The sequence below is a fragment of the Schistocerca serialis genome, chromosome 5, assembly GCF_023864345.2.
Source record: "Schistocerca serialis cubense isolate TAMUIC-IGC-003099 chromosome 5, iqSchSeri2.2, whole genome shotgun sequence".
Classification (NCBI taxonomy): Eukaryota; Metazoa; Arthropoda; class Insecta; order Orthoptera; family Acrididae; genus Schistocerca; species Schistocerca serialis.
In genome coordinates this window covers 660,287,323-660,301,579 of record NC_064642.1, presented here as the reverse complement: position 1 = coordinate 660,301,579, position 14,257 = coordinate 660,287,323, and the positions used below count along the sequence as shown (strand labels likewise).

The following is a 14,257-nucleotide window of genomic DNA, read 5'->3' as shown; positions in this document are numbered from 1 at the left end:
CATGATGCCGGGTGTTGGCCCTGTGTGCCTCGGTCGTATGCAGTCCTGATTGTGGCGCTCACCTGCACGGCGCCAAACACGCATACGACCATCATTGGCTCCAAGGCAGAAGCGACTCTCATCGCTGAAGACGACACGTCTCCATTCGTCCCTCCATTCACGCCTGTCGCGACACCACTGGAGGCGGCCTGCGCGATGTTGGGGCGTGAGCGGAAGACGGCCTAACGGTGTGCGGGACCGCAGCCCAGCTTCATGGAGACGGTTGCGAATGGTCCTCGCCGATACCCCAGGAGCAACAGTGTCCCTAATTTGCTGGGAAGTGGCGGTGCAGTCCCCTACGGCACTGCGTAGGATCCTACGGTCTTGGCGTGCATCCGTGCGTCGCTGCGGTCCGGTCCCAGGTCGACGGGCACGTGCACCTTCCGCCGACCACTGGCGACAACATCGATGTACTGTGGAGACCTCACGCCCCACGTGTTGAGCAATTCGGCGGTACGTCCACCCGGCCTCCCGCATGCCCACTATACGCCCTCGCTCAAAGTCCGTCAACTGCACATACGGTTCACGTCCACGCTGTCGCGGCATGCTACCAGTGTTAAAGACTGCGATGGAGCTCCGTATGCCACGGCAAACTGGCTGACACTGACGGCGGCGGTGCACAAATGCTGCGCAGCTAGCGCCATTCGACGGCCAACACCGCGGTTCCTGGTGTGTCCGCTGTGCCGTGCGTGTGATCATTGCTTGTACAGCCCTCTCGCAGTGTCCGGGTCAAGTATGGTGGGTCTGACACACCGGTGTCAATGTGTTCTTATTTCCATTTCCAGGAGTGTACATATATCGTATGTGAGTAAGTGATTAGAAAAAATGTATCGAAAATAGCCTTCGTTATGGGATATTACGCATAATACTGAAACGGGATGCAGCTGCAGTTCCTCTCAACATTTCCATACCGTCTTGGCCGACAGACACCATACGATCACTTTACAGGAGTAGAGATGCTTTGCAGAAGCCTTAATAAGAATTAACGTAATGAACTACGTCGTACCTCGACGTAAATATTCAGTGTATACCATTGTACATCCGTCTGAATCGGCCTTGGAATGCCCAACGGTACCGACCGGCCGTCGTGTCATCTTCAGCCCACAGGCGTCATTGGATACAGATTTGGAGGGGCATATGGTCAACACACCGCTCTCTGGTCGTATGTGGTTGACAAGACCGGAACCGCTGCTTCTCAATCAAGTAGATCCTCAGTTGACCTCACAAGGGCCGAGTGCACCCTGCTTGCCAACAATGCTCGGCAGACCGCATGGTCACCCATCCAAGTGCTAGCCCAACCCAATAGCGCTTAAATTCGGTGATCTGACAGGAACGTGCGTTACCACTGCAGCAAGGTCACTGTATATAGTAAGACAAATATTGCATCAAGCCTGTCAGAAAAATAAAAGAATATTCTACTTCAAAGTATATTTGCTTTTTTAGTCATTTTATATGAATGCAATAATGTCTTGCCAGTGGACGTAAGAGAAACTTGAGTAGAGATGACTCCTGTGTGAGAGCGGAACCGGCGCCATTGTGGAAGGCCTAACTTTGCAGATCATGATGGTTCAAATGGCTCTGAACACTATGGGACTCAACTGCTGAGGTCATTAAGTCCCCTAGAACTTAGAACTAGTTAAACCTAAGGACATCACAAACATCCATGCCCGAGGTAGGATTCGAACCTGCGACCGTAGCGGTCTTGCGGTTCCAGACTGCAGCGCCTTTAACCGCACGGCCACTTCGGCCGGCGCAGATCATGATACTCGGATTTTGTGAGACCTTACACTGTCCATTAACGTAACAGTCCAGTGTACGACTTGCGAGACTTGTGATACGATGCGTCCCTTAAATAGGAAAAAGCGGCAACCGCTATAGTCACTTGGAGAATACAACAGCGATGAATGGGTCATTGTGTAACCAATTGTCTGATAATTCAACATCAGTCAGGAGCCATAAAATTGAGGTTTCTCAACTCGACATGGCGTATAGAAACTGCTTTCCTATACGGGCGCCTCTCTTTACCGAAAGTCACAGGATATTGGAATAAGCATGCCAGTAGGAATACTATCTTGTGCCCTACAAGCGGTGTGGTACACGATGAAACACGAGGTTGTCGAAAAATCGTAATACGAATGCATCCCGCCAGGACACTGGTCGGAACGGTGGTGAAGGTAATCTTGTGTGGCGTTACCTGAGACGAACTAGTCCCTCAATATATCTACTATTGTCTGCCGCTATCCAATCATATGCAACCGTTTGTTGCCAAAGCGTCCCCCTGCTGAGATGTGCTGCTAGCAAGACAATGGATCATCTTGTTAGGACGGTTTGTAGAACACTTCAAAACCAGTAAAGTGATTGGTCTTCTGATGATACGATAGCTACAATATATTAAAGATCACCATATTTTTGGTAAACGGTGTTGAATACTTAATATGTTTTTAAAGAATGGTATCTTGGAACCACGAAAAGCGTTTTAATGTACATTCACAGCCCACAAGTTTCAGTAAAACGACCGTTTTCAAGTCATGGATTAACATTACATAAGGATAAATGATGATTCCTTGGTCCTAAATACATAATTATTTTTCGTGTGCTCATATGTGTGATAGATACTGCAGCTAAAAACAATTATTTATTAGATATCAAGGAACGTGGCTTTAACTTGATGTTGTGTTATTTCGTGAATTGAATGAAACCCATTGTCTATTTGGCATTCCTGAGATTTGTTCATTAAATGTTGTTCATGTAATCGTGCAAGTCTCAAGTCTAATGCAAGTGGGCTCACTGTTGCAAGCAGTCTCTTGCTACAATACGCTGACAGGGGATTGCAGATGGTACCCTCACAGGCGACACCGCCAAATCGTTCAGTAGCCATTGTGTTACTGAAATGAGGGACACTACAGCACACAACACACATATCGCTGGCAGCAGCCACACCACAGCAAACCTTGTGTAAGTACTAACCTGCAGAGAGGCACTTCATCGAATGAGAGTGAAATCGACAAGCATCTACTCTACTTTTGGCTTTCGCTTGAGGCTACCATTGTTCCACCTCCATCCTCATAGGGTTATCTGCCACGAGTGTAAATCCACAGAACTGTTGGGCCGGGGATCAAACTGGGACCACCAAGCCACTGGGCCACAGGGCATCCACCGGACTGGGGCTTGCACAGTAGACATCCATCCTCCCGTGAACTGCCACAGCTGAGACATTTTGAGGGAGTCCATCATTCTCACAATCATGAGACAGACAACAGGTGCTGACAACGCGTTGCAGAACGTACCCAAGTGACGTAGGGAATCCACGACAACTACTATTATATGGGCTCCACTATACATGAACCTGATGATGGCGAAAGGTTCGCGTCGAAACTAGTCGTTTGAAATACATTTCTTTGATGTTATCGTAGTGGTGGTTCATTTTCCTATTTACAGCTGAGAAATGTTGGCTGTATTTCCTGTACTTGGCCGGTGACGAGAGTGTGTCTCGTCAGCTGCTGAGGCAGCTCAGCAGCTCATACAGGAATGCTCGTGTCATGAGAGCTATCCACTGCTGTCCTGAGCCGGGCGTAACAGCTACTGACATAATCCCGCCAGTACTTTTCCGCCATGGTACAAGAGTGTAACATCCACCGCCCACTGTTCGCCAGATGTGAGCCAGCGTTATTAATACGATTGGAGATTAAGCAAAAGGCTTCTATTGACAACGACCTGCTTGTGTCTCACTCAGTTGAACCATCTTCCGTCTATCACACTTACACACCAACCTACAGGTACAATCACATTTTGGCAGCTATCGAGCATTGATTGAGTCTCCTACACATACCTCGCATGTTATGAACAGCGATTTGTTATAGCTGACGTTAGCTTCCAAATGCAGTGTTTCGTGGAATCCACGCTACAATACAGTGCCCCAGTCATGAGAGTGAAATTATGTGAAATACGCTAATGTGTACATCTAATAACGTTTCATGATTTTACATCACATACTGTGCTGCGATTAATAGCCATGCAACCACCACTCCTTTCCAGTACTCAGAGTTAGAAAAAATGAAATAGTAAGCAGATCTGTGCTTCTGCATTCTACCATGTGAGCTTAAAAGCACGTCACAACTACAATAGTAAATGCATAGATATTAAGGTCACTAATTCTCCACGATGCATGTGAAAGAGGTTGAGGTAATACTTCACTCAGTTGTTTTTTCTTTTCAAATATTATTTTCTCGAATAGATTCTGAACTATGACGAATTCCCTGCAGAATAACATATCAAAATATATTTATTTCACGTAATTACATATATGGAAGATTTACAGAATTTTATGGCTCTTACAGTTTCGAGCAGCTTCTTTTCACACCAAGTATACAATCCATTTAGTTAACGTTAGAATATTATTAGTAAGTTCGGAAAAGTAAAAGAGAAGTGTAAACATGTTTGTCGGTATAGTGTTGTAGACACACAAATTAAATCTCTTTACATAAAATTACAACGTTATTGCATTGTTAGGAAATCATGACACATACATCAGAGATAACTGCAATTTCAATCAGCTGAGCTAATTTGGGATTACAATTCTGACTAATTAGAGATCTATCTCGACAAATACAAAAATACCAAAATCATATGACACGTGAAGTACAAAACTTAATAAACTTTTATCTCACATCTCACAGTCACACCAGTTCCCACAATTTGTATGTAATTTCACATTGGTCTTTAGGAATAGGCATATATAAGCTAAAATGTGGCCGCACAACGGTTCTTCATAGAATGCTGAACAGTATTGAGTAAAATTTGTTATAAACTCTCTTCGCTCGTACATTCGAAGAATAAACATGTCATCGATATGCATTCTCTTCATCAAACAGTCTTCATAAATGTTTAACACCCAACAGTTTTTATATAGACATTTATATCCTTTGCGATCAATGTTCCTTCATAAAAAATTTCCAAGCACATGGTAACACATGTATAAATATCAGTGTTCATCAACAATTACATCACATATAAATACTGCATTTTCAAAACGATCATGGCTTGTACATAAACATGCACTTATTGAATTATTACATTGTGGCTGTACAACTGATCTCCAAGCTGACTTCAATCCCGTATATTTACTGTACACATGTATTAGTGAAACTGAGGAAGTCACTTAATAATGTACAGTTTGAAACAGCATAAAATATACTCAGGTTATTCTATGTGTTATTAGTATAGTGCAGAAGACATCGTTAGAAGGGAACTTGAGTATTATATCGAAAACAACGCCGTCAACTTACAAACTCAATGACACACTCCTCCTTTCTCTAAGGTGGTGTTATTATATCAAGCAAATGAACTCGACTCAGAAAATTTGAATGTAATTTCATGGACAAAGAGGATAATTACAAAATTTAGTAGGTTACAGTTTTACTACTCATCACATATGTAAACGAGTATAGTATCCATTTCAGTAGATAATAACACTCAATGAAACTTTTGATAAACAAGAGAGACTAAAGAGTAAAGGAAAGAACTGTCACAGTTCCTGATCACTTATCTTTCCTTTGAACAGGAAAATATGACAAGCTGAGAAATATTTTCTAACGAGCAAAGTGTTAAAATTTTTCTGTGAATTTTAATGCAACACCAATGAATCTCAGTCACATAATGAACTATATCCGAAGGGCAGAAAGTGAACCATTTTTAAGTGGAGGGTAGACGAGATGCACCACAAAGTCAGTAGCATAATGAGTCATTTGTAAAGAGGAGAGAGAACACAAGATGCTGCTCTGGTCATTCGAATATATTTACTCATTAAGTGCCAATGGAAAACCACCTAGCAGTTACGATTAAATATCGAATCAACCTAATACGACTGTGATCAATGCCCTATGTAAGTGATCAATACCGTTGATAATCCTGTTTCAGTGTACTATAATTATGCACCATGTCACGCTGGATCTGGGTACACGAGTAGCAGGTATACATTTGAGCGCTGTAGTATCATCCACTGGAAGCTTCTGAGCAAATACGTTACGTCTTTAACCTTCAGAAGCACAGCAGAACTTAAGCAAATCTCCAGGCGAGTGATGCGAGAGTACGTTTCCTGACCGTGAGAGGTATGCGTTCGAGGGCCATCAAATTTCACGTCAGTAAACTAAGTTTCCTGGTACTGAGGTGATACTGGGAAGTAGGAAATGTGTTACCACAGTTCATAACCCTTCCTTAACAGGACCTTCCCTTTCTATTTTGCACTATTGTCTCCGGATACCGTATGACGAGTTGTGACAGCTACAGTTGCGCTGTTCTCGTGAGATGTCGATACTGGAACACGAGGTGTATCAGTCTGCAGTCAGTCCCACGCGCTAGACGCAGCTCTCCTGGTGGGCGGCGGCCATGAGCGGCGTACGCACGGTGACGATCTCCCGGAGTGGGTGACCGCAGCCCGTGGGCGTGACAGGCGACGCCAGCACCGACGCGACGGAGGGCGGTGCCGGCACCTGGCGATGTGGCAGCGCGGGGGCGGGGGCCGGCGGTGACAGCGGGGGCGTCGGTGCGGGGGCGGTGGCGGGGGTGCGCCGCGGCAGCGTGGCGGAGCCCACCAGGGGCGGCAGTCTGCTGGGCAGCGCCGAAGGCCGCTCAGGCGCAAAGGCCGCAACCGGCAGCGCAGGCTCTGTGGGGCTGTCTACACCGGGCCCCTGCAACAGCGTCGTCGTTCTCTCAGAATACGATTTATAATTATAATTGTACAGTTGAATGATAACAATAGCGCAGTCATGAGAGTCACAAAAGAAACATTTGCAATATACGTAAAGAAATGACAGAGACAGCAATAATGTATAACACGTTAATGAATCAACAATGAGTCGTTAGAACAAAACCGCGAAATGAGGAGCTTAGAGTGCACGCGGTACATTTCACAAGAAAGGAATCCAAGGGCACATTTTTCCAGCCAGAACGAGCATCTCTTCAGTGTAAAAGAAGCACAAGCCACTTCTTGCTTAGTTCTCCACTCTGATGATAAAGTTGATGCTCTAACTGAGTGCCCGGATTGTATTTAGAATACAACTAGTAGATGTGAAATAAAAGGAGATGTGAAATAAAAGTAGAATTGTCGTTACCATTGACGAGGTTTCAGTTACGCATTTTTCTGAAAAGATAAAGATGATGATGATGATGATGTTAGGTTTCTGGGGCGCTCAACTGCGCGATTATCATCGCCCATACAAATTCCCAGCCTTTGCTGAGCCCAATTTCGTCACTTTTCATGAATGATGGTGAAATGATGAGGACAACACAAACACCCAGTCATCTCGAGGGAGGTAAAAATCCCTGACCCCTCCCGGAATCGAACCCAGGACACCGTTCTGAAAAGAGTGCTGTACCCTAATGTGTATTCCTTTAACACTCCTTATAACAGTGTTTAATGCATGTTTAAATAGGCATATACACACAGTGAATGTATACAGGGTGAGTCACCTAACATTACCGCTGGATATATTTCGTAAACCACATCAAATACTGACTAATCGATTCCACAGACCGAACGTGAGGAGAGGGGCTAGTGTAATTGGTTAATACAAACCATAAAAAATGCACGGAAGTATGTTTTTTAACACAAACCTAGGTTTTTTAAAATGGAACCCCGTTAGTTTTGTTAGCACATCTGAACATATAAACAAATACGTAATCAGTGCCGTTTGTTGTATTGTAAAATGTTAATTACATCCGGAGATATTGTAACCTGAAGTTGACGCTTGAGTACCACTCCTCCGCTGTTCGATCGTGTGTATCGGAGAGCACCGAATTACGTAGGGATCCAAAGGGAACGGTGATGGGCCTCAGGTACAGAAGGGACTTGAACAGCACATTACGTCCACATGCTAACACCTTTTTATTGGCCTTTTTCACTGACGCACATGTACATTACCATGAGGGGTGAGGTACACGTACACACGTGGTTTCCGTTTTCAATTACGGAGTGGAATAGAGTGTGTCCCGACATGTCAGGCCAATAGATGTTCAATGTGGTGGCCATCATTTGCTGAACACAATTGCAATCTCTGGCGTAATGAATGTCGTACACGCCGCAGTACATTTGGTGTAATGTCGCCGCAGGCTGCCACAATACGTTGTTTCATATCCTCTGGGGTTGTAGGCACATCACGGTACACATTCTCCTTTAACGTACCCCACAGAAAGAAGTCCAGAGGTGTAAGATTAGGAAAACGGGCTGGCCAATTTATGCGTCCTCCACGTCCTATGAAACGCCCGTCGAACATCCTGTCAAGGGTCAGCCTGGTGTTAATTGCGGAATGGCAGGTGCACCATCATGCTGATACCACATACATCGACGCGTTTCCAGTGGGACATTTTCGAGCAAAGTTGGCAGATCATTCTGTGGAAACGTGATGTATGTTGCAGCTGTTTGGGCCCCTGCATTGAAGTGAGGACCAATGAGGTGGTCGCCAATGATTCCGCACCATACATTTACAGTCCACGGTCGCTGTCGCTCTACCTGTCTGAGCCAGCGAGGATTGTCCGCGGACCAGTAATGCACGTTCCGTAGGTTCACTGCCCCGTGATTTGTGAAACCCGCTTCACTGGTAAACAGGTAGAACTGCAACGCATTCTCTGTTAATGCCCATTGACAGAATTCCACTCGATGATTAAAGTCATCACCACGTAATTTCTAATGTTGCGACACATGAAACGGGTGAAAGCGGTGACGATGCAGTATCCGCATGACACTACTTTGACTCAGTCCACCGGCTCTCGCAATGTCCCGTGTACTCATGTGTGGGTTCATGGCAACAGCAGCTAACACACCAACTGCACCCGCTTCTCCTGTGACGGGCCTGTTATGGGCCCGTTTGCGTGCTACGACCATACCTGTTGCATACAGTTGGCGGTAGATGTTTTGCAATGTGCGGCACGTTGGATGCCCTCTGTCCGAGTACCGTTCTGCATACACCCTGCAGGCTTCAGCTGCATTTCGTCGACACTCGCCATAGATGAGTATCATCTCCGCCTTTTCACAGTTCTAATACACCATGGCCACAGTTCCTACAACACTACACTATCACAGACGTCTGCTAACACGGTGTACTACAGCTGGTCTGCGTGCGGAGACGAATGCAGAATAACAAGAGCAGCAAGCGCTACATGTGGACACTGCGACAGCTAGACCAAACCATAACAGTGCACTACAGCCACACTCGTAAATACGGTCGTCATCGTAAACATGTCCCGGCAGATGCTGCTCGACGACTGTGGCCCGCGTTTGTTACAACACGCAACTCAACGTCGGGGGTTTCAAGCGTCAACTTTAGGTTACAATATCTCCGGTTGTAATTAACATTTTACAATGCAACAAACGGCACTGATTACGTATTTGTTTATATGTTCAGATGTGCTAACAAAACTAACGGGGTTCCATTTTATAAAAACGTAGGTTTGTGTTAAAAAACATACTTCCGTGCATTTTGGTATGGTTTGTATTAAACAATTACACTAGCCCCTCTCCTCACGTTCGGTCTGTGGAATCGGTTCGTCAGTATTTGATGTGGTTTACGAAATATATCCAGCGGTAACGTTAGGTGACTCACCCTGTATATTGAGGCAAAATCAACATATTCACACAACAGAACACAAGTTCCTTGAAACTCGCCGTACATACATGCAAAGATAACGCAAAGAGTCATTTGAAACATGTATATGTTCCCTAAGATCGGATGGAAGAAGTGACGGAGGTCAGTCTGAAAGTTTCTGCACTGCAAATAAAGAGAGAAAACTTTCTTTTGATGGAAGCCATGGATGGCATAGCAAAGGACAATGTTGCTATAGACACTCAAGGAAACAAAAGATACTAGAAGACTTTTAGTAAGATCACAACAGCAAAGAAAATTCTCTACCATTTCAGTTAACGTATTCACTACAACTTGATCTTAAGTTCACTGGAACTTATTTTAGGATGCACAGTATTGGTCGCCCATCAGCAATCATTGAGCAGATTTTGGATCAAGATGAGTATGAAATAAAAGAAAAAACGAATGAGTTCCTCAGGCTATACGATGATTTGAAGGCCACCGTCAATGCCCAGGATGTCATTGACTCATGCCTTATTCCAGAGGTCTAAGATACTCTATCCAAGCTGGCGGATGGAAAGATCTTCGCCAAGATTGATCTTTGGGTAGCATACCTTCAGCTGCCAGTCGACGTTCCCTCTAAAGAAGTCCTTGTCATCAGTACTTCCTTTGGGCTCTTCCAATACAACTGCCTGCACTTTGTGATCGCCTGCACTCCAGGGGATTATGGTGATACAGGGCCAAATGCAAATTATTTGTGCGACAGTTGACCTATCTTGGTCATGTCTTGAGCTCCACTCGCATTCTCCCTACGCTGTAATACTTCGAGGCCATTCACTGGTTCCTGACACTGACAAATATCTCCCAGCTCGAATCCATCTTGGGTCAACTAAACTGTTATCGGTGTTTCGTCCCACATGCTGCGGCTCTGTCGGAGCGTCTGCATAGCCTCCTTTACAATAATGTTCCCCTGACCTGGTCGCCAGGATGTGGTTGGGCTTTTGAGCATCTTACATCTGCTCTTCTCGCTCCACTGTGCCTTGTCCCGAACGACCACACCAAGACTCTTATTTTGGCCACTGATGCTTCACATAATGGGCTGGGGGCTGTGTTGTCTCAAATTGTTTATGGTGATTGGCATCCAGTTGCTTTCCCCTCGAGAGCCCTATCACAAACACAGCGCAACTATAACCACATCGAGAAGGAGGCGATAGCCATCGTACTTGGATTCACGAAGTTCCACATCTTCAACTGCGTCTGCTGGTTTACGATCTACATGGACCACAAGCCCTTGGTTTCCATGTTTGAAGCCTCATCCACCATTCCAACCGGAACAGTTCGCCGCCTGCAGCACTGGGCGTTGTTCCCAGCAGGATACATCTACGACATCCATTACCAGGCCATGGCTCTCCACGGCAACGCTGATCTTTCTTGACTTCCTATGGGAGCAGTTTCATCTATGCTGATTCAGTAGCTTGTTTTCATCTGGATGCCATAGCCTCCTCAGTTGTTACCGTATTGTCTCTGGACACCTAGCTCATCACACAGCCTCTGGACGACTGCACCACGTTGAACTCATTTGTTCCTCTGATTGCCATCAGGTGTCGGACCCTGAGGTTCAGGCTAACTGGCCTTGCGGCAATGACCTTTCCATTCACAACAGGGTTCTTCTGCTCTTAGTGGACGCTGATCGTCCTTCCACCATCAGCGAGTCCTCGCGCTCCTATATGTCAGGGACTGCAGATTATTCTGACAAAGCGCCTCGCCTACCAACATATCTACTGGCGGGGAATCGACGGTGACATCACCGACATGGTGGGTTCCTGCAGCTGCTGTCAGTGTCAGCAGTTGGCACTGCCACGACGCCTGCTTCCGTTGCCTCCGACTGCCTCCCTGTACTCCCGGCTCCATCTCGTTTTTCGGGTGCGTTCCTAGGGTCCTACTGTTTCGTTTTGGTTGATGCCGACAGTGGTTTTCCATATATTGCCACATGGCCTGTGACGACGGCTGCTCACACCATTCGAGCACTCTCTCATATATTTGCCATGAGGGTCTACCACAGGCAATTGTGATGGACAACAGCCTGCAGTTCACATTGGCATCGTTTACATCCTTCTGTGCTATGTCGGGCATCCAGCAGCTCCATACCGTGATGTTGCATCCTGCGTCTGATGGCTTGGCTGAAAGTTTTTTCTTCACATTTGAACTGCAGTTGGCAAACTGTGTCAGCATCGCTTCCAAGCAACTGGCCTCGACGTCTTCCGCTCTACTTATCGTTCTTCCGGTCCCACAGGGTACTCTAAGGTGGAGAAGCTGCATGGCCGCCCTCATTGGACGCCCTGGTCACTCCCGTTTTCTGCTTCCCCTCATCCAGCTGCTCCTGCCTCGGTGCATCTGTGGTTCTCTCTGCAAGGTCCAGTCTGGGCGTTGGTGTTTCCCAAGGACCATCCCTGCTGCGTTACCGCCAAGGTCTCCACGCTTCTCAGCAGCACCATGGCAACTGTTGTCCTTGATGATGGTTCCCTCTGTCGGAAGCATTTAGACCCGCTATGGCACCATCGTGGGCCAGGATCGGCACTGCCATTGTCTCTGGCGTCACGCCTTTGGTCTGGTATCTTCCAGGAGGCTGGGGGCTCATTGGACGTCCTTTCGCCGCCGCCGTCGAAGCCGCCACAGTCACAGCCACTTCCATCGCAGATACCGACATTTCAGCCATGGCCACCGCAGCGCCGCCACCGCCGACCCCAGTTTTCGCAGAGACTTATCCTATGGATGTCGATGTGAGGCCCCCACCATCGACCACCAAGCGGTTCTAGGCGCTACAGTCTGGAACCGCTCGACCTCTACGGTCTTAGGTCCGAATCCTGCCTCAGGCATGGATATGTGTGAAGTCCTTAGGTTAGTTGGGTTTAAGTAGTTCTAAGTTCTAGGGGACTGATGGCCTCAGAAGTTAAGTCCCATAGTGCTCAGAGCCATTTCTGAATCATCGGCAACTCCAACACCCCCATGATGCCGTTCCACCAGCGGAACCTGGGACCAACTTCAGATGTACCTTCCCCTAGCCCCTGGGCGGGGTGGGGGGTTGGGGGGTGGGGGGAGGACTACTACAGCCACCACAGACGCCTATTGCAGTGTCAGCACAGCAGGCAGACCAGCGATGCGGGTTGCCAAATCTGATGCGGAATCTGGCCGACGTAATAGTGTTTACAACCAAATACCACAGCTGACAACAAATACATATGTGCGGCCAACGTCCATCAGCGGCCATCAACCAGCAATAGAGGAAGAGGGCGCCTGTGTGAAAACAGTCCCTGAAATATCCTTCCGCCTAGACCATTCTTGACCATCCTTTCTTCCGCAACGATTGTGCTACGTCACTTTCGTCGCGGTACGCTATCTACTAGCTGCAAATAGCAGACGTCGACGTGGAATAGCTGTACGGGTACAGAGGCAAAGGGCACTCTGATTGCAGGAATTAGTAGTTATAAGGGGTCTTAATTTTTTTTAGAGTATGTTACTGTCGGTGGTTTATTGTAGTTTCCATAACAAATAAGTTGGAAAAACAAGTTGATTCTTGCTCTGTAGATTTAGCACAAGGAATGGTGCACACAAAAATAAAAATCGCAATTACTTTTTACTTCATCTGTAATTATATAGTAATCGCTCATGTGACATATATTGTGACGCCTTCGACATTTAATCCAGAACAGTGAGTGCGTTTATTGTGCCATAATTCTTACGAGGATTAGTCATTAAGTTGTAATCGTCGCCTCGAAAAACTGAAGTTGTATTATAAAATTTTAGTTTGATTGCGAGTGTACAGGTATGTCAGCAGTCTTGGAACACGTTCGACTGCACGCGCCAAAGTACCGCAGCATGCGGTTAGAGCAGGCAAAACTAAATGTTCCGGCTCATATCCACATTATAAGGGGCCTTTACTTCTCCAGTGGCGGCGTGCTACGGTACCTTGCATCAGGGATTCGAATTGCTGTCAAATTCTAGTTAACTCAGGAATCGATTACAAAAAAAAAAAAAAAAAAAAAAAAAATGGTTCAAATGGCTCTGAGCTCTATGCGAATTAACTTCTGAGGTCATCAGTCGCCTAGAACTTAGAACTAATTAAAACTAACCAACCTAAGGACATCACACTCATCCATGCCTGGGTCAGGATTCGAGCCTGCGACCGTAGCGGTCGCTCGGTTCCAGACTGAAACGCCTAGAACCGCTCGGCCACCACGGCCGGCAGTTGTAATTAATTACCGAACATAATCACATGTCGCGAATTATTGAATTTATTTTATGCTGCTTCGTTCACCAGACACGAGAACAGGTATTCACCGCTCTGATGCCAGTCCAGTACGAACTGAAATGTTTTATTGCTGGACTTCAGTTTCCCCTGCTATACAGAAAAATACTTTTTATATAAACCCGAATCTGTATCAGTCACTTCATTCGATCGTTGGTGAGTACTCTTTGCTAATTTCTTAACTGGGAGGATAAAAAATTAAGAACTGATTAACGTGTACGCACTGACGACGGCTCAATAATTCTGAAACATATTGTTTGCGTAACTGGCTTGACTGAAACCCACAATTTTTTCTGAAAACACGGATACTGCAAGAGATTCAATACGAAACGATGAA

The 14,257-nt window shown here is 46.1% G+C and overlaps 1 protein-coding gene across 1 annotated transcript in view; it reads right to left on the bottom strand.

Annotated features, from left to right (window-relative positions):
* Window positions 1–4,518: 4,518 nt before the first annotated feature.
* The window catches only part of LOC126482161 (nephrin-like), a 668,749-nt gene continuing 659,010 nt past the window's right edge, over window positions 4,519–14,257 (bottom strand). The window contains exons 17-18 of the mRNA XM_050106138.1: window positions 6,630–6,725; window positions 4,519–6,527 (exon numbers count right to left, since the gene is read on the bottom strand). Of these exons, the coding sequence (XP_049962095.1) occupies window positions 6,393–6,527; window positions 6,630–6,725 (231 nt within the window). The 3' untranslated portion in view covers window positions 4,519–6,392. The remainder of the gene's footprint in view (window positions 6,528–6,629; window positions 6,726–14,257) is intronic.